Below are 23,988 nucleotides of genomic sequence, written 5' to 3' on the forward strand. Positions count from 1 at the left end.
GACGTTGTTTGCCATATTTGGGTGATACATTAAAATGTCGTATGACATTTGTCCTCAGTGTGTCTGAAAATGTTTGCTATGTGTGGCTACTGGTTAGTTGGCACAAATGTGATTTAATTTAATTTATTCAATAAATAAATAAATAATATTGTACGATTACTATATTAATCAGCAAGCAATAACACCACCTATCAAAGGTTTAATTAATAAATGTAGTTCTGAGAAAAGAAAGTGTGTTTGCATTAAATGCCACTCTCAATGCAAATCTGCATTTTGCTTTACTTACAATTAGTTTTTGTGTTACTAAAAGGTGTAGGTGTTGGCCTTTGACTATTTTTGAGGGAAAAGGAACATGTTTAATGTGAAATTAGTCTGCTGTTATTATTTAGTTGTGTTTTTTCCCCCTTGTTGTCTACATTATTTAACAGAAAAATCGGATGTTTACATCTGTCTCGGTTGAATAACACTGTAAAGTCTGGAACAGTCTGTGGAGGTGGAGGAGGAAACTGGGCGCAGGCGGAACCACAGTGAGGAGGGCGGCAAAGGGGAGGGAAATTTAAAAAGCCCGGACCTACTGGTGGCGACGGGATCTCTGAGTCGGTTGAAGTCAGATAACAAGCCTCATAAAATCATTTACAGGATACAACGCGCAGTCCGCGGGGCATTTAACAGAAGCATATGATTATTTTGGAAGCGATCCTCGCCCTTGACGTCATCAGATGGACTCGTACCACGACCAGGTAACGCTCTCAAATCAGCCGTTAGCTGCTAACGTGGCTAACGGGTTAGCTTAGCTAGCATTGTTTATTTCTCCAAGTAGCCGTTGGGTGTTACATTAACGGAATACTGCTTTTATTTTGGCTTTTGCTACATTCATATAGCTTTACGACTAACGAGCCACAAAGATCTGCTGTTAATGATTTGGTGAACGTGAAAAAAATGATGTATTTTGCGCAACGTTAGCCATTTTGACAGCTCTGGAGATTTTAGATGCAAAACATCAGACTTGATTTGGAAGACCAGAAAAGAAGGTGGTACAGTTCAGGGTTTAAAATGTGTACAAATAACTGTTTTTTACGTATCCACGTATCCACTTAAACGTATCCAGCTTCAAGATACACATTTAAGAACTCGCTGTTTTTCTTTGCTGGGCATGTAAATGAGACTAAACTCAGACGCAACAGTATATGTGTTACACTGTTCTAGTGTTAAAATCCCTTTTCACCTGGTGGCTTCAGTCTGTTTTAGTTAAAGTTTGAGAATAGTCCGATCACTGCTCACGTTTTGTCTGTATATATTTGCATGTATATGAGACTAAACTCATATACATAACAGTTGATAGTGAAAATATTTAATTGTTGCAACCTTCTTTCAACCTTTCATCATATTGTCTGCAGATTTTAGATTCGCCCTCCAAAAACAGCTACATAGGGAGCTACTACCAGCCTCCGGACAGGATGCTACCAATGTCGAGACGGCTGGACTACCATTCGCACTCACCTGCCAGCGTGGACCCACAGAGCTCCGATCTCGAGGCGTCTCAGGCCAAATCTGGTATCGACGGCAAAGGTACGGCGCAGGTTGTGGGTCAAGCTACTCGTCTAATGCTGCTTGTATTATGTGGCTGCTTTCCATTACAGTGTTGTCGTTTACCCCTCCTCAGCTGTTGTCGAAGCGCTGAAGACCCTCCAGGAGAAAATCAGACGTCTGGAGCTGGAAAGAAAGCAAGCGGAGAAAAGCTTCCAGCAGTTCTCTCGTGATGCTCATAAACATCAGCAGGTCACAACATCATACGGTCAAAGAGCAACCAGCCTGCTGCCCGAGACAGATAACTCACCCAGGAATGGTAAATGTTAGAGAAGGAAGCAGCTGCACTTAAGTGGGATCTTGAAATATTCTCTCAGATGTTAGGAAAGTGCAGATTATTTTCTGAGCAAGTTTTTATACTTATTATTACAGAGCTGGACTCAAAACTGCAGTCTGCAGAGGCTCGCTGTAAGGTTCTTGAGAAGCAGCTGGACTACATGAGGAAAATGGTTGAGAACGCCAAGAAGGAGAGAAATGTTGTGATGGAAAATCAGGTATCCTACAAGGGTAAAACTTCTTTCTCTTTCTTTCTTTCTGTAAGAAAGCTGTAAGTAGTGGAGAACATCCATGCTTGCAGTCATTTCAGTCCTGTGAGTGAGTTAATTACTTTGTCATTTTGAGATACAGAAGCTCATTTTCATCAATTCTCTCCCGTTGCTGAAGCAGGAAGTTGGTGAACTTGTCTGCTCTAATAACATAATTGTAACAAACAAATCTACACATTTACGTCTGAACTTACAGTTCAGATCCTAAACAGCAGGAATGGCAGCAATCTTTAAGGCTGAAATAAGGTGTAATCAGATGAACCAGACACATTTATAATATTTATTAACTATAATAATATCGCCCAATGACAGCTGATGGGCTCCAGCCCCCCTGCGACTTTCCAGAGGACAAGCGTTGTAGATGAATGAATGAATGAGTGAATTAGCTATAACATTAGCTTGAAGAATTGCCTTTTTTGTGTAATGATAAATTAATGTATAATCGTAAAAACAAGCTTTCTTATCTTGAGATGATGGAGAAATTCATTTGAGATGATGGCATTAAATCAATTATTGCAAGGATGATTGTTCTCAGCTTTCGTACTTAACCACATTCAATCATTTTGACATTTTTATCTGTCTTTCTATCCTAAAATAAGTTTTGATTGTATTTTTAGATTCTTTCACAATAGCATAACACATTATAGTTATGTCTTAACTCTCTAGTGATTCAGTTCACTTTTATTCCCTGATGTGAGTGGCATACGTATATGTTACTAAACAGCCAAAACCCTTTTTTCCCCCATTACTGCACTCAAGGCGTCTCTGCAGAGCCAACAGCCGAGTGCCTCAAACAGCCAAACTCAGCGGGAGAAGCTGGAGAAACTTGAGTCCGAGTGCCTTAAATTAAGCAGAACCCAAACTCTAGCAGAGGTAACTCAAGGTTTTTCAATCCATTATATATATAGTCCAATACCAGCACATCCATAATTCATAAATCTAAACACTGTGAGTTCATTATTTCAGTTTGAGTTGGCTGTGATATACTTTCAGATGAAGCTTGCCATGCTGGAGCAGAAACTACTAAAAGAGGAGCACGAGCGTAAGCTTGTGCAGGAAAAGGCGGATGAGGTCAGTACATTCATTCTTGTAGAAAACTGTTGTAATTACATGTTCAAAATATGGAGCTAATGTGTTTTTTTAAGCATTAATGTTGTTTTTTTCAAACACAATTTTTGCCATTTTGTACTTTTTGGACATGGACATGGACATGGGCTCACAAAACATGCACATCTACTGACTAATAACTAATACAATGTGTTTGTGATTTTAACCGCGTTGTTATTCCAATGATCACAGCTGCAGAGGGAGTTTGATGTGAACCTTAGACTGTCTGTGTTAACTACTGAAGAATCAAAGCCAAAGAAGAAAACTAAAAAGACAGCCAAGGTACTTTTCTCTCTAAAAAAGCTGCTATTAAGTTAATGAGGAAAGGTATTTCATTGGGTGTTGCAGTGAAAACATTTTTCTCTTTGTCAGAAAACCTCTAAACAGAATGAGCTGGTATTTGGCAGCCCGAAGCACAACAAGATGCCCTTTGTTGCAGGAACAGTAAGTCAACTCTGACACTCTGATTCTAAAATCCATGCATTATTTATTTATTATTATTATTTTATTTCTGATCTTATTTCTCTCTGTCTACCATAGTCGACCAGCCCGAGCCATTCAGTCCATGCAAACGTGCAAAGCATCCTTCACATGATGAAGCACCACCAGCCACAGCTCTGTGAACGAGTGAGCGCGTTGCACAAGTCCGGTTGTGGAGCCAAGAAAAGCCTCCACAAGGACTTTGCTCCATCTTCACCCGCTTTCCAGAAGTCTGACAACCTGCCCACAGATCAGTCGCTGAGCTCGTTGTCCGACCTGCTCTTGGCTCTGCAGGATGAGCTGGGACAGATGAGCTTGTATGCGTTTATTTAGTTTTTATTCTTTCCCTCCACATTTTCTTCGAACGTGTATTAAACATTAATGTTTCTCTGTCAGCGAGCACCAGGAGTTGTTGCGTCAGATAGATGCAACGCAGCATCGGGAGCAGAGGCGAGATCTGCAGAGAGAGCTCGAGAGGCTGGTGGTGAGGATGGAGGAGAAAGGAACTCAGATCACGAAGCTCCGCAAACACCAGCAGACGGTACGTGAACAGTGAAGTAGTTTCTTAACCCATTAAGAAACCTGTTGGGGAAAAAAGTGCTTACAGAAATTTAAATTTCCCCTCCGTACTTAAACTTACTTACCTTAGATGTTTGAGCTTGACTCCACAGAATCACTAGATTTGTTTCATAACGTCCTGCTAAAATATCCCTGAGCTCATTTGAAATGTCAATTTAAGCTGTGTACCTGCAACCAAGACTTTGGACCGAGTCAAAGATGTCAAAATTAGTCTGGCAACTGCATGCGCTCATTGGATAAACTGAGAGGGACTTTCAGCAAAGCTTGTGACTAGTAGATGAACAAAGTTATTAGCATTTCACTGTGTCTGTAGAGGATCAGTATTAGTAGCGCTGTCTGTTTAACTCTTCAGCTGATACGTAATTGGTTGGTGCTGCTCATTCACAGGTGCAGAAGTTGACCCAGAGCCAGTCATGTGACGAAGAACACGCAGCCAAGAAGCCGAGTGGGATCAAGCCACCTGTCCCGTCTCCCGTTAAGGCCAAACAGAAACGAAAGAAAGGTGTGACGACGCCGCACAACCTGCAGCTGCTCCGACAGACCCAGAAGTTCAGAAACGGCCTAAAACAAGACGACCTCTCCTGGGAGACATGAGCTTCTCTCAAAGACCTTTCTGTGCGCTTTGCTTTGATACTACAGCTGGGACTGAGCACAAGACTCCCCTTGGCTCCTGCAGCCTGTTTTCCTCTCTCTTCAAACAGCCATGTGAACCATGTTTGGTAACAGATTAAAGATGGAATAAAGTGCTTTACACAGGACTTTATGTGTCACGCTAGTACCTATTAAGAAGTGGGTGGTTGATTTAAATCGAAGTATTGCACATAACAGGGTGTTTCGTAGGGTACTGTTTATGAACCTAGGTCTGCTTGATGTAAATGAAGTGTCAAATGGTCATGTCATCTCAAATCAAGCAGGATTGAATGATTTTTAGGTAATTTTAATAAAGTTTATTCTCTCTACATGTTGATCTTTTTGTTCTCCCACAAGTAGTTTTTTTTTTTTAGATCACACAGGAGCATCCACTAGATGGCAGCATTCATTTGTACACCACGCTAAAGACTCTTTCCCCATTTGAAAGGCCGTACTATTGCATGTATAACAATGAATTACACCTTTGTGTGTGCACCATCACTCTCCCCACCGACTCGCACGGTGTTTAACAGAGATGAACCCGAATGCGTCGTGATCTTTGTCACAGCAGCTGGTAGCACAGCTGCGAAAAATGCAGCCACAACCACAGGTCAAACGGATGTGGGTTTTTTTAGCAGGAGGAACTCCTTTTGGACACATTGTTATTTCGCACAAAACAAAGCAGCCCTGTGCTCCTATATTCAACTCGCCCTGGTAGTTTTATGCCGGTCAGATGACGGGACACATTTCTCACACGCCTGACACTTTTTTTTCAGTTTGTTTATTTGAGTCAGGCACCTCTTAATAGGATGACATGGGAAACTCCCTCATAACATTCTTGGGTTTGTCTTCTTGCTATCGGTGTGTGTTTTTTGTTCTGCAATCAGGTCACATTTTTGATACACGAGTCTTTTCTGACCTAACCTCAGTCACTCCCTCCGTGCCACAAATAAGTCCAGCGACAACTAAACAAGTAACAGAAGCCGTAAAAGAATCGCTGCACAGATAAAAAACTAAATTCCTCATCTTTGTTTCTGTTTTTACGGAGGAAGAGAATAGAGAACTGCTGGTTGCTGGTTTCAGCATTCAGGTCATTATGTAGCTAATGTTGCTTGGTATTCTCGGTATGATGCAGAGTTCACTGGGTGGTTAAATGGACCGAGCTGGTGTTTCGCCAGAGAGGCTAAAGCTAATGTATTGTTTCTGCGTGCTCCCATATTAGATTACAGAGCACTGACTGGGTTGGACAATCAGGTTAGCAAAGGCGAGTTAAGATCCCTCCGTGCCCACATATCCAAGAATCTCTAACCGCTCTCCTGACCATGCATCTTTGAATGGCCTGAATTGCAGTGGTGCGTTCAGGGAGAGGTGGGTATGAGTCAGTGTCAGGCATTTTTTGCAGCGCGTGTGTGAAAAGATTGTCTATAAACAGCCAGTCCACTTTAAATAAAGATTAAGATAAGTCCGTTGTGTAACACGCTTTTCTTTAGACGTCGTTGAAAATTAGCAACCCCATGACGTGCGGACGCAAGTTTGGTAGTCAGCAAAAACAAAAAGCCGTCTGACAAAAGAGACTAAAAAGAGCTGCACAAGCAAGATACAGTATAGGGCTGCCATCTGCTTTTTGGGACACGTAAAAAAAAAAAGGAGAAGGATTGGAGGAGGGGTTGTCCCGAAAACAACTTTTTCCTGAGTCGTCTTTGTTTCTGGGAAACTCGGGGTCGCTGGAACAGTGTGATCAGCACAAACGCGTGTATTGTACAAACACATCTCATTCAAGAATGAAGTGATTCACACACACACACACACACACACACACACACACACACACACACACACACACACACACGATCACGAACGTTTCCTTTAGAGCTTCCAGTTTTTTCTACATAAGCAAAACCTCGACGTGACCTTAGAAGTGGACTCGGTGTCCTGCCCCGAAAAAGGAAAACAAACAGGTTTCGACCAGAGGGGTTTCGTTCCTCGAAACCGATGGCGGTTTGAACGATGTTTGGACAGGACTTGGATAAACTTACTTTTGAATTCACGTTGCTCGCCGTAGTGAATTGTAAATATTGAATAATCAAGCCGGCGGGTGGAGACGGTCCACTGGGTGAGGTGCCACATAGCATCACTGGAGACCAGGTCCACCCTCACACCCTGTGTTCCCCGATGGCCTGAGTGGCCTCGTTTAGCAGGATGATACACCCTGCTACAAAGCGTAGTTACTCCTGAAATGAATGAAAACACAAGGTGTTGATTGGGCCTCCAAATTGGTCTCTAGCTAGTTATGGAATCAGCACATCAATACACAACATCAGGGTGCTTCATGTTGAGGCAGAGTTTTAATGCATATTTAAGTTTGGACTTGTTAACACAAGTTTACCACGTGTGTCATAGAAAACCTGTTGTTTACAACTATATAAACTCACTGAATTGACATTTAATTTCTCTTTGCAACCTCTTATAATGTGCATTGCGTTCTCATTGTAATTTTCATTGTCTTTTCATTTAGATAATTTCACTGAAGGGGAGGAGAATAAGGGAGAGAATAAATATCCATCAAACAAATCTAAAAAAAAGGGCTTCAAAATACATTAAAATGAAAAATATTCACAATGTTGTTTGCTAATATGACTACTCAAGACAAAGTTGACAATTTTTGGGGGAAACCTTTTAATACTTTTATAAAATATCAACCAACAGATGAGACAAAATGTTTCAGGATGACCTCAGTGTTTTTGGGATTTATATATGATTCAATATATTTGCCACCTTGCACATAAATAGACGCAGATAAACTGATTCGGCTGCTTCAACGTGAGTGTTTGTTGACCTAGTATTAGCTGCGCACACACAGGCCAAGACAAAAGGCATAACCAGAACTTGATACACCACCTTTTGTTGTCCGGGCAACTGGCCTTTCAACTGTAACCGTGGCAACGGGAGAGAAACCTGTGCCCCGTGTATCCTCGTCCCACTCATGTAAATCACGAGCTCGGAGGAGGATCGTTAACAACGGCGTCAAATGAAAGGCGCACAGCCCGATTTGTTTAACAATATTCAAACTTTATTGGTAGTGAAACTAAAAGGCGACACTAGAAAAAAAAAACAACAAAAAAACAACAAGGCCAACGAATAAAAAGAAAGAGGAGAAAGAAACAGGGAACCAAAATAAGCAGAAAACAGTTCAGGAGGCTTTGTGGCACCTGGCACCTGCAAGGGTCTACGTATGGCTGTGTGTATGGCTGTGTGTGTGTTATAGTGGGTCGAGAGGAAAGCCACAACTCGTACCTACAAGGCTGACGGCCTCTAAAAGAACAGGTTAAAGATATGGCACTACTGAATGTGTGCCCTTGAAGCCACAACGCAACAGGAGGGAATAATAATAATAATAATAAAAAAAAATGATAAAGGCTTGTTACTCCTAACTTTGAGTTGCAGGCTGAAAACTGTGACTTGAGCAAAATTTGGATTTTCGTATTCAAAATTCAAATCCCTCCGCGCGGGAAATAAGTCGTCCACTGTAACAATTTGCGAACGACAACCTAGGAGAACGCGTGCCCCCGTCTGCAGAGAGGAGGAAATGTCGCAATCGAGAACACTGTGGAGGTCTGTGACTGTGGTTTACGCACTCTTGCTGATTGGTTTTTATTTCCACGAAGCCGTCCAGGCCGCACGCAGGCCAGTCATCTAGTTCAAACCTGCATTATTTATGGGATTATAACAATCACTCACAAGCTGCATTTTTAATTTCTTTACACCTAAATGCTTCTGGAAAACCGTCCTGATAAACAACCGAAAAACAAAAGCAGCCGAGTCGTTGCCTGGACAGCTCGTCACTAAACAAAATGCTCTGATCGGGATGTTAAGGCTGGGTGTGACAAAACACACATGTAACGAGAATTAACACAGAAAAACCACTTGACGGGGGGAGGGGGGGTGAGGGGCTGAAAGTGCTGAGTCTCCGTTGATGTCTAATACATGTGGCGTCTCATTTTTTACGATACAACTACGTACGGCAGATCAACTGAATAAGGCACTTTTCCTCGGGAGGCGCAGGGGATGAGTCGGCGGCCTGCAGGAGGAGTCGCGCGACACAATGGGACGTCGGGTTTCCACGGATACCGGACGTGTTTTTTGGCGCGACATGTGATGCCGCGTTCTTAAGGAATGCAGCCACCGCGTTAAAAAGCAGCAGACCACTCAACAGCTGCGTGGGGAGAGGAGGAAAGAAGGAAAAAAAAAATAACTCAAATATTTCTCTTAATTCGGGGCGAAGGGACTCCACATGCAGAGAGAGTGAACAAATGTGCGCGGCTAAGGCAAAACTCTGTAGCCTACCTCGCACACTCGGCTCTTTGGGCTTTAGCCTAATGCCACCAGGTGACTGTAGGTTAAAAAGGCGTGTTAATGGTGAGCAGCAGGAAACGTTTAATCCCAAATCATACAGGCAAAAAAAAAATTTAAACATTTGCACTCGATGTATACGGCTCGTGGTCATACAAAACAAGGTGATTATTCATCTGTTATCTAGTAATATTCAAGACTATTTCTACAAGCATTTCTTCTTTTTTCTTTTTTTTTTATGGCTGAACCATGAAAACATTTACAAAGGCAACGTTACAAAACAAAGCTCGTCAGTGCAATGCTCAATTTCCATGCCAAAACTGAGGACTTTGGCTTAACGCACACCGCTTCAAGGCATTCTTTCAACTAGCATATGGGCTAATCACAAATAATCAAGTGGTTTTGTAAGTGTATCTAAATCTCCTAAGAGCAAAATGCAGCGGGAAAGGGGGGGAAACGATCACAACTCCGTCTAGCGTCTGGCATGCAACAATGAGGGGAGGAAAAGGAACGTAACATTCCCGCAACGAGCAAAATGTTCTGAGAAACGATTCTTCATTTGGCCTTTCGTTAAGTATATACCTAGAACAACAACGAAAAGAAAAAAAATAATAATAAGAGATGGCTATGTACAGGAGGGAGGGAATGAGGAAGAAAATAAAAACAATCACAGTTAGCAGCGAGCTAATTAGAGGACTGGACGTGAGCTTTAGCGCACCTAGCCGTAGCAACTCTTCATTCCCAATCCTCTGCTTTTACATGGCAGAAATCAGGAGCCGCGAATGCTCCTCTGACACACTTTTTTTTTTTTTTTTTTTTTTTTTTAAAGTTGAGCCCAATCGTTTGTTTTTTTAATCCTTTTTCTCTTTAAAGGTACACTCAGGTTTATCGCACCTAAAAATTTCTGAAATTTAAGGGGCGGCGTTAGATGCTATAAACCTGAGTGCGCCTATAAATGATCTCTGCTAAGTCACCAGCGGAGATGACTGCAGGTTCCATGCACTGACTATATTCCTCTTCTGTACCTACGGAGAACAAGTCTTGACTGACCGAGGCCCTTGAGCGATAACTTAACAACCTTCTGTATTTTTGTACACGCACACACACACACAAAAAAAAAAAAGGCTCTTCAGTCCAGCTGGGATGCTACTGTTCTCACCAATATCAGCACCGCGATACCGTTCTCACAAACTAATGACAGCACACGGGCCGCAACCAGAAAGACTCATTCTCTTCTTTTTTTTTTTTTTTTTCCCCTCTCCGTCTCTCTCTTTAAGTCATACTGGACATTAAAGGCACTTCACTGCTCTCACTGTCCACGTCAAGGAAGGTGCATGCCACTTTTCCAATCTCCCCATACTCTATTTTTTATTTTTTTGTACATTATTTTATCAAACTAATCCTGAAATATTCTTACAATCAATCGCTCCGACCCCGTTTGACTACTCTAAAGAAGGGGAGGGGTCAGCTCCGCGTTAGCAACCCCCCCGAGACTCAATGTCTGTAAAGATCAGAAATAAAAGGTTGGGAGATTAAACACGATACATGATTTATTGCACTGAGCTCCTCTTCGTTTTTTTTTTTTTTTTTTTTTTAAACCATCTTTTGTTGGCTGAAACAGCACAAACCAATGACTGGGTTTCGCTTTTACGTCCCCTTGTAAGTAACCCCCTCCTCTTTTACATCAACGATGAACACAAATACACCATAACAGCTGCGCGGGGGGAGAGGAGAACTCTCAATTTGACGGGCGAAAAAAAGCGAGACCCGATCACTGCCGCTTTTAAGAGTAGCTGTGAACTCAAACAGCATTTCCGAATCGCGTTTTTTTTTTTTTTTTTTTTAAAAAGAAATAATGTCGATGTCATGCTCCCAAGCATCAAAAAGAGGGCTACTCTGTATGCATGGCTAATTCTTTAACTCTCATGTGATGTGTTTTAATTGAGAAAGCATGAGAGGAGGCTGTAAATAACGCAACCACCCAATCGCTGTTCGGAAAGTCGGCGTGAGGTGAAGTGTCCTACATACAGGCATGCGTTAGGGGGGCGAGGTTTCAATACGGCGGCGGCACTAATGCAGACCAAAACCAGAGTGGCACAAACATTGAAAATCAAAAAATTAAAAAAAAAAAAAAAAAAAAAAAAACCTGCTTGAAAACACTGTTTGAGTCGGCCCTGATGAGCGCGTGCTGAGTTGGGGGGCGTTCTCTCTCTCTTCGAAGGGTCTCGTCGGAGGGCGTCGGTCGAATTAACCTAAAGTGCGGCCGCTTCAGAGGGTGTGGTAGTTGCGGTCCTTGGACTTGCAGAACTTGTAGAGGAAGAAGATGACGGCCTGCAGGCCCAGCACCAGCACGATGCCGCCGATGAAGCTGGCGGCGTCGAAGGTGGAGTTCTTGTGGGGGGTGGCCGTCGGGGTGCCCGGCACGCTGGTTCCACCTGGAGGAAAAAGGCGGCGCGGAGGAGAACGGGGGGTCATTTACTCAGGTTTATGGACGTCACGGGGCAACACTTTCTCGGTACCGAACATCTCAGACGTACCTGAAGTAGTTGTTGGAGTCGTAGACGTGCCGGTGCCGTTGTGAGTTGTTGGAGGAGCGGTAGAAGAGGTTACATTGGCTGCGGGCGCGGTGAGAAAGAACACATGCATCATCCTTTCCGCAAGTAAATTAAGTAAATGTGACAATGTGACAAGTTTAAATCCTTAAGATTTCATTCCTGGTTGATCTGGTGCTAACAATAACCGTGGTTTGACGCCATTTTCAGTGGTAAGTGATAAGGTGTATCAAAAAAAAACAAAACAAAACAAATGCAGCTGGACCTGTTTGACTTCCCCTGTCGCTAATTCAAGCGCCTGGACAAGTGGTGAAACGCCCTGAAGCTCAAACTCAAACCAGTTGCCTTTGTTTGAGCTCATCTCTATAAAAACTGAAACTAAAAAGGTGTGTTCGTGCACTTTGCATGTGGCGAATCATTTACGACAAGTGCTTTTCAAAATTAAAGGAGCTTTGGCGGAGCGGTTTGGAGCGAGGAGGAGCGGTTCAGACTGGCCGAGGAGTCGCAGCCCGACTGCAACAGCTTGTAAAATGCATTTCAGGTGTTTGAACCCATGTCTTTTCCTGCATTGACCAATAAACAAAAGCTTGATTTCCTCGTGTGCTTACAGTTTTTAATGCAGTGTCGCCTGTTTATACAGAGTCATCGTGGTTTGTGCGTCTCTGAGTTACTGCACTGCTGAACTCAAGAGGCTACAGTCAAAGGCTTCATGCGTTTTGCACGAAAGACTTTGAAACTGGAAGATCTACTATTAACTGGGAGGGTCGGTGGATCATTTTCCAGACAGTTATTCATTCTAGATGACGGTTCGAATTAGATATAAACGAGAAGTGCCTTCTGTTGGCCATTTGAGCTTCGTCATTGTGTTTACTTCTGTTTTTCTGGTCCCGCCAATTAAAAGTCATCTCTCTCTCTTTAACCAACTCAGTCCACCACCGAATGTCCAGCTAGTGTTGGTGTTTCATGGTCCTGAATGCTCCGGGTGTTTTGGGCGGAACGAGGAAACGAGGGAAAAAAGCTCCTCTAACGAGAGCTGATAACAGAACGTAAATACGTGATGAGCGTCAAGATCAGCTTCATGAAACTCTTAAGGATTACAACAAATGCAGCGTCAAAAACAAAAAAAAAAAAAAGCACCCGCGTCAACATGCACAGCATAGACTACAAACAGGGACTGCATCTACTTTTTAGGGAGAGGTTACCTGTGGTGACGGTGCTGTTAGGGGCAACGGTGGTGGCAGAGGTATTGGGGGAGACACTAGGAAGGGAAGTAGCCAGGGTAGTAGGGGGAGGCGTAGGCTTGACTGTTGGGCTTTCAGAAGCTGGACAAGGAACAGTCACCAAGACATGGTGAGAAGAGGAAAGCAACGAGAAAAGGCACCCGAAGAACAAGATGTTATGCCCCAGAAATTAACACAATGCTTGCCCATTATTCCTCCTGTGTAACTCAGACAAACAGATTAGAGACAGACCCAAATTGATGATTTACCGTTAACTATCACCATAGAGGCTATTTAGACCCAAAAAGAATCTGCAGAACATTATCTTTATCTATATATATATATATATATATATATATGGAAAATAAATCTGCTGATTCTCTTCAGGCCTAAAATAATGTATTAATATGAATTAACATGAATAACATTGTGTTGTCACGCTTACCTGAGCAGCTCTGGTTCTGGCAGGTGTCATTGTACGATGACAATGTGCTGTTGTGACAGCTGGGTACCACTGAAAAACACAGAACAATGCATTTATCGTACACAAATTGCTGATGATCTGTTCGCGGCGAAATAGTTCAGTGAAGCTCCTTCCTTATCTCCTGCAGGAAGGTCAGGTCCGCTGCGGCCCACACAGTCCCAACATCCTGCACTTAAACGATGGCGTCGCTTCTATCCTGCCTCTTTTATCAAACTACTTTATCTTTTTTTTTTTTTTTTTTAAGGCTGAAACACATTTGGTGCACATTAATTTTTTTTTCCTCCCAGCACTGTATAATTTAATATTTTAGCTAAAGCAGCCACAGTGAATATAAGGATATATTCTGTTTGTTAATTAAAAGCAGGATTGAGAACATACTCCTTTCCAATTCTGCAATTAAAATAAAAAAGTGAAGCTTAGGAAAAGCTCCCTCGTGCATTTGAATGTTGTCTTCCAGATGTATTATTATTATTATTATTAAGGAATCACATTAAATATGTATGCTGCTTTTAATCCGCCGAAATATTGTAATATTGCAAGTATAAACCGATCTCAGGCTCACTTGCCAGAACATTAGGTACATACATTAAAGTACACAATGTTTCGTTTATGCTGAAACGGTGTAAACCTTTAGCCTGATAGAAACAGTCGGTGATTTCACACAAACGCTCGTAAAGCTCAGATTTAGTGATTGACTATCATATTAGAACGCATATCTTTTCCCTCGTGTACCTAATAAAATGGCAAGGGCGTGTAAATATCACGTTACAGGGTCACATTAACAACGTATAAACACGCAGCATTTAATACTAATTTGCCATAAATACATTGATCACATGTTTTCTATAGAAAGCATAAAGTGGAATAAAACACATTTTTTAAAAAAGATAGTAATAATACTGACAGTATCAACCTCATGAGCTGATTAAATGTACTTCGTTCGCTCCGGATATTGAGTCACGGTTTGATCATTTAGGTGTATTCTGTTTAAAGATAGAATCTGAGTAATCATTAACCCCGACAGACTTTGCCCCGACGTCAAAGCCTTTTCAGTCACAAATATACGCCAACGGTTTTCCTTTATTGGCCTTCGAGAAATTACTCCTACTTTTTTTTGTTGTTGTTGTTGTTGTGTTTTGTTGCTGATTTATGAACACGATCAACAAGGGGAGAACTCATAAAAACCATAAAAAAAAAAAATAATCAATGTGTCTCTTCTTTCTGTGTCAGAGTGACAAACGGATGAGTCACGACGACCGTCAGCGCCTTGTGACTATAGATTGTTTTCACACCGGGTCACATACGCTGCACACTTTACTGCCTGTTGTTCCAGCCGGGGCCGTCATCAGGCCTTATAAAAACAAATCTGCCTCATGCTTATTTCATGACCATACAATCGAATAATGGTTTGTTTTTTTTGCTTTGTTTCCTTATATATATATTTTAATTTTTAAATGTGTGTCATACACGGACAGGACTTAACTGCTGCTCACAATCAGATCTGTAAACTATAGCACATTTTCAGTACTTTCAGACGTGTTATACACACAAAAAACAACTGTCAGTGTAAAAATACATCTCCCATAAAGCTTCAGCGACGGGTTAAATCTGGTGACAGAGAAGGTCGTTAAAAGTCCTTTGTCCTTGTGGCAAATAATAACATTCAAAAATAACAAAATGCAGCTCCTGGATTTGTTTACAGGCGTACGCAGAGGCCTTATCATCCTCAGTACGGGAACATCATAAAGGGGAAGTGCTCGCCGTAGATGCACCTGGTCCTATAAAAACCGCCTCCCTACACCTTTCCCCGCTCGTTATACAATTATCCGGAACAGTCCGGAGCCGGCGCCTCCCACCAGATGGCCGCACATGAATTACAGATAACTTCTAACGCTAAATGAGCACAAAGCAATTGTTGGGAGCATCTTTTGGCTGTCTCCAAATAAGGCCAGAAACGAGCTTGTGTTGTGGTTTCCACTGCTCGCGGGGCCGTGCTTTGTGGTCTTTGGATCAGGTTTTGTGTCTTTGTGCGATGGCTGTAGATAAGAGAAAGCACTAAAAGGCCACACACACACATATATAAGGGTATTTGTTTGTTATTGGCATGGTATGATCACTTCCCCGACCAGGAAATCAGATTGAAAAATAATTTACATCCTGCAGGCTAGACACTTAATGACTCACTCTCGTTTTAACCGTCATTCATTCCCCACAAGATCGAGTAAGTTCGAAAGAACTGGCTGCCGTGGTTTTCACGCCCCTCGTGTGACTTGACGGTGTGATCTACGTTGGTTAAACCTTTTTTTTTTCTTTTTTTTAACTCTCAAATAGGTCAGGGGGATGTTATCTCGCGGGCAGCTGTGAAAGGTAGCACTCCCTCTCACCCTTTTTCCAAGACGGTGACATTACCATCGCCACGCGGCTCGTCCGCAGGGGCCTCACCACGAAAACCCCACCTCCGAGTTTGAGAGCGCTCGGGCTCCGTCCCGAGTCCGCAGCCCGTACTTAAAAGACGCTGCAGAGGCCTGCGTCGTGTACACGTGTAAAGCGCTCAAAACACCAGCCGGCGAAGGGAAATGTGCTTCCGACGGCCAAAAGGATTGTTTACACAAAATCCCTAAGCCAAAGATAAATCTGGTGATGACAACATGGCATGCGTTTCACTCGCTGCAGCGGCGCGGTTAACGCTGCCTGCGCTCCAGAAAAGCCACCACCTCCGCTGGCCGAAGCTGACCTTTACGTTTTTTTTTTTTTTTTTTTTTTTTGCTCGGGGCGGCTTCCAACGGGGTCGGGCCGCTCTTGAGCTTCGGGAAAGAGTTAGCTGCAGACTTAGTGGGTGTGTGTTTGTGAGGTAAACAGTCAGCAGTGCTACGTCTGCCTTTGTGTTGTACAACAGGCTCAAGTGAGTTATTTGCTCTGTAAGTAAGGAGTGTCTTTGGGAAGTCCGACGTCACACTTTCCAGCTCTTATCTTGTTAAAACAAGGCGAAAACAACTGTCAATAAAATCTTTTCTCACATATAAACTAGCAAAGAGAAACCTAGCAAAGAGGCAAACTGTCTGACTGAGGCTCCTTGTGTCTGGAGGTATTATTTCCACCTGAGTATTAAAAAAATAAATAAAAAAAAGGTAACTGTAAACCTGGAGAGGACCACGAGGCACACTACCAGGAACCTACCAATCCAGTCTCGCATGAAAATGAAAGGAGACACATCCCACCTGTCCTGTTCAACCGCTCAATAAAACATTGATATCATCAAAGGGAAGATTAACATTCGGAGACAAAGCGGGAAGAGGGCGTAGATCATCAAATACCAATATCTCCTAGAGAGAATCAGAGCGTCTCATTGGGGAAGCTGTCAAACCAGTCAAGGGTTAAAACACCTGTGGCCGTTTTTACTAAACATAACTGTCACAGGAGGGTGGCTTACTGATTTTGGATTTACCGGACCAGCCTGTGACAGAGTTACAAGTCGTTACTCGAGCCGAAAGGAAACTGAAATTTAAGTCCGGGCGACTTGTTTCAAACGGAGCCGGAGGCCTAAACAACGCCGAAGCAATCTTTCGTCCGATCTGCGCGCTCTTTCCTTTCGCTCGTTCCGTTATCCTTCCGCGTCCTTCACTTTCCCCAGCACGAGGATATTGCCGGCATCCTGCCACACATCCGCTCACTTCCTCCCCTGTTCATCTTTTTTTCACAATCACCAGAGACCAGCCCCCGACTGCAGATAATGAACCCGTCCAGAATTAGGCCTCTCGGCCTAAAAGGAACTTCGCATGCGAGGAGTTTGATCACCTAAGATCTACCCAGACGGCTGCTTTCAAAGCGTGATCGTGCAATTTTATCCATATCTGATTGTTTTTGTGTAATAATCCTGCAATTTCGAGATAAAATACCACCGCTGATTGATCTAAGCTTCACCCGTGAAACCTCTGACCACATTTTCTGACACTGATAGCAGTGTGAAAACAAGAAACTTCTCCCTCCTCAACTACTAAAATAATAAAAAATAAAAATAAAAAAAAACACTAAACCACAGAGGGGGGTTTGCAACAAACAGAAAAACCGTTGGGCAACTCAGGAAATAACGTGTCATGCCAGCAGAAATTGAGGTCAAAAAAAAAAAAAAAAACACAGTGACATATCTGCTGCCCTGTGACAGTGAAGTGAGGTTTCTCACGGCCATGTTTAGTCAGACGTTAATATAGTGAAGAGATGCAGGGCGGCCGAATCAAAATCAGACCCAGCCTCAGCTTGTAAACACAATTCACTCCCAAATCGGCCCCTTCGGATCCACAGCGCCGGTCAACGAGCCCGATTTTAATGGGAAACTGGCTCGACGTCATCTGAGAGTCTGCCTCCGTTTGCCACGCTTTGGCACGACTCAGGACGCACAAAGACACAACCTCTTTCCCCACACAACCTGCCACTCATTATACTCACGTGTGCTGCAATTAGCCCAGAAGCATTCACTGTTGGCTTCACAGTACACACATGTCAAGTTGGAACATCCATCTGGAAAGAGAGAGAGAAAAAAAAGAAGATTTACTTGTAGTCATCTGGACATTAACTTAACTTACAATGCAACAGAAGAAAAGAAGCCGCTTGACAAAAACAAAAGAGCCCTTAACTTCGGACGTTGAACCTTTGAGCACAAACGAAATGACAAATTAAGAAAAGGGAAGGAAAAGAAAGCAGGGTACTACTGTGTAATAATAATAATAAATCTTCCAATCAGGCACAACAGAGGCGTTTGTGATACAAGGCTGTTACATAACAAGCCGATCTGATCCCTGATCTGCTGGATATGACAAATCACAAATTCAGCCCTCTCACAACTGAGCCCTGTGTCCTCTAATGTGTCACATAATGGCACAAATATAACAGATCCAACAATAAAAAAAAAATGTGAGGTTACGCTGCAGGCTAGCGCGTGAGCGCTATACGCTTCCTGGGAACTTGCTGATGGGAAATAAAAAGCTGCCATTTTTTTTGGCAAAAAATGAATAGTTATTGTATTTAAACTATAAAAAAAAGCGTCAAGTGGCAAGTATTGGTTTCAGATGGGGGTGTCCAGGAGGCCTTGGCGTGGCTTAAGATGGAGCCACGGAGACGTAGTGAGGGTCAGTTCACCCAGCTAAGGAGGCTAAGTCGCCAAACTCACCTGAGGTTGTCGTCGTCGTCGTCGCGTCGGCGGCGGCTGCTGCTGCTGCGCCAATCAGAGCCAGAGCCACGGCGAAAAACACCACCTTCAAGTACATGGCTGGCTTCAACTTATTGCTCGGAGTGTCTTCTGACAGGGTGAGGACGTCGAGGACGAGTCTGCTCCGGGGAAACGTCGAGAAATGAGATTTCGGAGAGGTGGGGGGGGGGGAGATTTCGCAGCTTCCTCGGCCGTGCTGAGACTGTGGTCGATGCTGCTGCTGCTCGCTAGCTCCACACACTTCCTACTTGACAGGTCATGTGGCACTTCTGCTCACGGGGAGGGCTGAGACACCAGAAAAATCATACCACGTCAAAAGGAAGGACACACACACGTCTCTGATTGGCTTAAAAAAATATGTATGTACGTGTGTGTAGATATATGTCATAAATAAATAAATTAAACTGATATGCTTCCAGTAGTTTATTGTACACAAGCTACTGAAAATAAATGCGTTTTAATGCAACGATCCTGCATTAACCCTTTGGCTGAAATTGTAACCACACGGTTGATCTTTTTGTAGTAGTAGTAGTAGTAGATAATAAAATGCTTAATTCCTCATTTTGTACCCATGTTCTAACTAGTCATTCAATTATTATTATTATTATTATTATTATTATTATTATTATTATAAACCATTTCTAACCATTGCTAGTCATTCAGTTTATAAGATTTGCCCACATGTAAACACATTATATATACAAATATCTGAGATATGGCTTTTAAACCTTTTGAGCTACAGCACTTTCAAACAGATCTTGTACCAATCTGTACAATTGTGTGACCGTTTTAATACCAATATGTCAAAAATACTCCGTTTGCAGTGCACTCTATTGATATAGATTAAAAATGATTATTAAATCACCTGTATTATTATTAATCATTATTATATACACTGATCAGGCACAACATTATGACCACCTTCCTAATATTGTAGCCTCCAAAACAGTTGTGGCTCATCACAGAATGGACATGGGGTCTGGAAACAGGATGTTGATAGTGGGGGTCTTTGGGTCCTATGAGTTGAGGATGGATACATGATCAGATTTAGTGAGTTTGGAGGCCAGGCCAACACCTTTTGCTGTTCTTTTAAGATGTTCCTAAACCGTTTTTGTCTGCGAGCCTGTGTCAGGCTGCATCCTGCTGGGGTGCCTGGTCTGGTCTAGGTGGGTGGTACATGCTTAAGTAATGCCGGGTTAAAAAGTCTCTCAACAGAATATCTATCTATCTATCTATCTATCTATCTATCTATCTATCTATCTATCTATCTATCTATCTATCTATCTATCTATCTATCTATCTATCTATCTATCTATCTATCAACTGCTGTGCCACGGTGGGGCTATAGGGGGCAGTATTCCCCCACTTTATTCACTCTGCCCTCTCACCTGCATAAAGAATGTCAATGTTTTCTCTGCCACATCATCTAAAGACGACATCATCATGTCAGCACCTCCACAAACAGAGTGCAGTTCTTCTACAATGCTTTCTCTACTGAGGTGAACTTTTATTTCAAAACTTCTGCACCTCATCTGTATAGCATTAACAGAATAATTTGGTATGCTGTATTGACCTGCGGTCATAAAAGAATAAAAAGAATAAAAGAATTTGCACCCCTCAGAACTTTCTATATGTGTGTATAAAATTACTCAACAAAAACATCAGATTTTGCAAGTAGTCAAAGAGAAACAGCAATAGCAGCAACCAGACATTTGTGGTAACTGGTCCTTCTACAGCATTTCTATTGAATTAAGGTCAGGACCTGGGCTTGGCTAATCCCAAACATTCATTTTGTTTGTCTTTAACCATTCTGTTGTACAACGACCTGTGTGCTTGGAGTCGTTGTCTTCCTGCACGAGCCAGTTTCTCTTATGATTCAGCCAATTTGCCGTTCACACCATGATCATTCCGTGTTTTCCTAATAGTGGACTCATGAACATTAATGTAAGCTAACATACAAAAGGCCTTTAGGGCAGTACAGTAGTGTGGTGTTCGGTAATGATGCTGGTTAGCACTTCTTTAGTTAATTACTGAGCCCTTAGTTTTATTTGATCCAGTGGATGAAGTTTGTTTATGAGTCAGCAGCTTTTTGCAAATAAGTTTTTTGCAAATATTTCCACCATCTGGTCTGTCAAAAATGATTTCCTTTCATTTCTTAATGAATGAAAGTTTCTATGTTTAGTGTGGTTACATGTTTATTTATGTGATCTAAGAGGAATGTTTCTGTTTTATCCACAGGAATGATGTCATATGTGTCAAGTTAAATTTAATTGTGTTATTTTGATGACTACTTATTTCAGACATGAGATTTCAGATACTGACAGAATCACTGCGAGGTAGAAATTGTACTTGAGTAATAATCTTCATGAACCCATGAGTGTTGTTGATTGAAATAACAACCTATTATTGATAACTAATAATAAATGGATGAAAATTACTTTTTTTCAACTCTGATTCTATCATGATATTTTGAATTCAGAACTCAAAACTTAGAGAAATTAAAAATATGGGTAAACATTCTTTATATCTTTTATGTTATTTATTTGTTATGCTTTTGACAAAAACATTCACTCACTCATTCATTCACTCATTCATTCGTTGTCTGTAGATGGCTAGATGTTTACCCTGTTGATGTCTGCAGCTTCTTCCAGCAGGCAATGGACAAAGGTTATTTTGACCAATAACGTAAGGACAGGCTGCGAGTTCATCACAGGGCCACATAGAGATACTGGATAAAAAGATATTTTACCCTCTCTGGACAGACAACCATGCACACTCACATTCACACTCAGCAACACAAGACAAACACAAAATGACAAAAACAAAAAACAAGAAATGGGGGCTTGGGGTAAGGGGTGTTCACAGTGACATGTATGTCCTTGGACACAATGTCAATCACTATATCGCCATACCGCCCTTTGGACAAAACAAGACAAACACAAAACAAGACAAAAACAAAAAACACAGAATAACAGTGGGAGAGGCTGGAGGAGAGTAGGACTGGACTGTAGGGGCAGCAGAGGTCAGAGGTCAGGTCCTTGGAGTTCTCTTGAAGAGGCTGAGGAATCGCTTCTTCAGAGATTTCTTCTTTTTTTTTGACGGCGCCTCCTCCGGTTGCTGCTCTAGATGTGTGAGTGTGTCCATTAACACATTTCTGTAATTTTCCTCCTCCTCCACCTTCTTCTCGAGGGCCTCCTGTGAAGACTGCAAACGCTGCTGGAGGTCAGACTTCTCCTGGTTCCACACTTTTCGTTGGTTTTCCAGGTCCTCCTGCGCCTTGATTGCTGCAGCCTTCATAGTGGAGGCTGTCTCCAGGTACTTGGCCACGTAATTGCGCCTTTCCTCCTCCCACTGGCGTTGTTTATCTTGCATCTCTTTTTGCAGGGCAGCCAGTGCTGCTTTAGCTTTGGTGGTTTCCTCCACCTCTTGTTGCAGACAGCTCTTGGCTGTCTTCCTTTTTTCTTCCTCTGCCTTGATTGCTTCTTCAAGTTGTTGAACGTGCAGGGAAGCATTTCCTTGCATTGTGTCCTTTTTGGAGAGTTCCTGATGAAGGACAGTCATGTCTTCTTTAGCCTTGTCGGCTTGAGTTGCAAGAAGCTGTTTCATCTGCTCTACCTCTTTTAGTAGAACAGCGTTGTCTTGATCCAGCAAAGAAATCTTCTTTGTCTTGTTGTCCAGAATATTGTGGAACTCCAGCTCAGAGATCTGATGTAGACCGTCGTTCTGGTTCCCGGCACTGGCACATTGAAGCTGGACTGTGGCCTGTGGTTTCTTGGCTGTGTTGTCACGCAGCATCTGAAGAATTGGATGTACTTCATCCTCTGCAGGCTGCTGTGTGGCCAAGGTAGGAGCTGGGGAAGATGGTTCGGCAGCTGTCACAGGTACTTCTGGAACTTCCCTCTGGGGGACAGTAGATGGTTCCGCTTTAGGAGTTTGCCCAAGCTGGTTTCTCGGTGCGGATGCTTGCGGTTGAGGTCTCATGTTCACATGATGTGGTTGCATGAAACGTTGGGGTTGAGGTCTCATGTTCACATGATGTGGTTGCATGAAACGTTGTGGCTGAGGCCTCATGTTCTCATGATGTGGTTGCATGAAACGTTGTGGCTGAGGTCTCATGTTCACATGATGTGGTTGCATGAAACGTTGTGGTTGAGGTCTCACGTTCACATGATGTGGTTGCATGAAACGTTGGGGTTGAGGTCTCATGTTCACATGATGTGGTTGCATGAAACGTTGGGGTTGAGGTCTCATGTTCACATGATGTGGTTGCATGAAACGTTGTGGCTGAGGTCTCATGTTCACATGATGTGGTTGCATGAAACGTTGGGGTTGAGGTCTCATGTTCACATGATGTGGTTGCATGAAACGTTGGGGTTGAGGTCTCATGTTCACATGATGTGGTTGCATGAAACGTTGTGGTTGACGTCTCGTGTTCACCAAATATGGTCGTGTGGAAGACTGTACTTCAGTCTTTATGGCACACTGTGCTGGGGTTTCTGAAGAATATACTTCAGAAGTTGCCACAGACACCTCTGGAGCTGTGGCAGGTACCTCTGGAGATGCAGCTGGTACCTCTGGAGTTGCACAAGGCACCTCTGGAGATGTAGAAGGCACCTCTGGAGATGCGGAAGGTACCTCAGGAGCCGTGGCAGGTACCTCTGGAGATGCGGCAGGAACCTCTGGAGATGCAGCAGGCACCCCTGTCAGTATATTTGGCAGAATTAAACCAAAGCTGATCCTTTGTGTTGCCGTCTTGTGTTGTTTGAATCCCCTCTTCATGGCCTTGTTGGTCTTCTGCTCCTGTTGCATAAGGGGTTGAGTCTGCTCTGTCTGGAGCGCTGGAAACTCGGAATCGTCGAGCTGCATGCTGAAGTTCTGCTCAACGACCTCTTGGACATGAGATGTGATTTTCCAGGGGTTTGCTGGCCGAGGTTGCTCCTTCGTAACAGACTTCTCTGGAAGGGAGATGTTGTGCTGAAGGTCACGCAGAGTGGCCTTTGGTATTCCTCTGCGAACCTTGCTACGGTATGTTGCACTTGTCTCCATTGGGAATCGATGTGTGCGTCGACTATTCGATTCAATGTGTTGCTCTGATGAACGTGAAATAATGCTTGCTATCGCTCGCTGTGTGTCTTCAGTAAATGTACCGATCAAAAACTCACTAATGGACTTAAGGGGCTAGCTCCTATTTATACTCCGGGAAGATTGACAACATCAAAGGATCAAAGCATCAAAGCCACTCGTTTTAGTG

General features: G+C 42.9%; 2 protein-coding genes across 3 annotated transcripts; one reads left to right on the forward strand and one right to left on the reverse strand.

Moving 5' to 3' along the window:
• Positions 1–530: 530 nt before the first annotated feature.
• Positions 531–8,323, forward strand: cep57l1 (centrosomal protein 57, like 1). Its single transcript, XM_047573086.1, has 11 exons — positions 531–740; positions 1,398–1,569; positions 1,664–1,846; positions 1,960–2,081; positions 2,892–3,005; positions 3,126–3,203; positions 3,432–3,521; positions 3,612–3,683; positions 3,780–4,036; positions 4,116–4,260; positions 4,686–8,323. Exons 1-11 carry the CDS (start codon positions 720–722, stop codon positions 4,890–4,892), a joined length of 1,461 nt encoding a protein of 486 aa, XP_047429042.1. The 5' UTR covers positions 531–719; the 3' UTR covers positions 4,893–8,323.
• On the reverse strand, positions 7,977–18,986 carry cd164 (CD164 molecule, sialomucin). 2 transcript variants are annotated; one of them, XM_047573087.1, is made up of 6 exons: positions 18,699–18,985; positions 17,978–18,049; positions 13,496–13,564; positions 13,033–13,152; positions 11,816–11,893; positions 7,977–11,713 (listed from the first exon to the last, which is right to left on the reverse strand). In XM_047573087.1, exons 1-6 carry the CDS (start codon positions 18,793–18,795, stop codon positions 11,547–11,549), a joined length of 603 nt encoding a protein of 200 aa, XP_047429043.1. In that variant the 5' UTR covers positions 18,796–18,985; the 3' UTR covers positions 7,977–11,546. The 2 variants fall into 2 exon arrangements, with proteins under 2 accessions (XP_047429043.1, XP_047429045.1); XM_047573089.1 differs by lacking the exon at positions 13,033–13,152 and having other exon boundaries at positions 18,699–18,986.
• Positions 18,987–23,988: the final 5,002 nt, after the last annotated feature.

Source organism: Mugil cephalus, chromosome 21 (assembly GCF_022458985.1).
Source record: "Mugil cephalus isolate CIBA_MC_2020 chromosome 21, CIBA_Mcephalus_1.1, whole genome shotgun sequence".
Lineage (NCBI taxonomy): Eukaryota > Metazoa > Chordata > Actinopteri > Mugiliformes > Mugilidae > Mugil > Mugil cephalus.

What these genes read in the sequence shown, in the direction of transcription:
- cep57l1 (XM_047573086.1), top strand. Translation starts at nt 720, where the DNA reads ATGGACTCGTACCACGACCAG. An exon ending in ATCTGGTATCGACGGCAAAG is followed by an intron (nt 1,570 to 1,663) that starts GTACGGCGCAGG and finishes ACCCCTCCTCAG; the next exon opens with CTGTTGTCGAAGCGCTGAAG. An exon ending in ATGTTGTGATGGAAAATCAG is followed by an intron (nt 2,082 to 2,891) that starts GTATCCTACAAG and finishes ACTGCACTCAAG; the next exon opens with GCGTCTCTGCAGAGCCAACA.
- cd164 (XM_047573087.1), bottom strand. Translation starts at nt 18,795, where the DNA reads ATGTACTTGAAGGTGGTGTTTTTCGCCGTGGCTCTGGCTCTGATTGGC. An exon ending in GACGACGACGACAACCTCAG is followed by an intron (nt 18,050 to 18,698) that starts GTGAGTTTGGCG and finishes CTCTCTTTCCAG; the next exon opens with ATGGATGTTCCAACTTGACA. An exon ending in TAACAGCACCGTCACCACAG is followed by an intron (nt 11,894 to 13,032) that starts GTAACCTCTCCC and finishes CCGCGCCCGCAG; the next exon opens with CCAATGTAACCTCTTCTACC.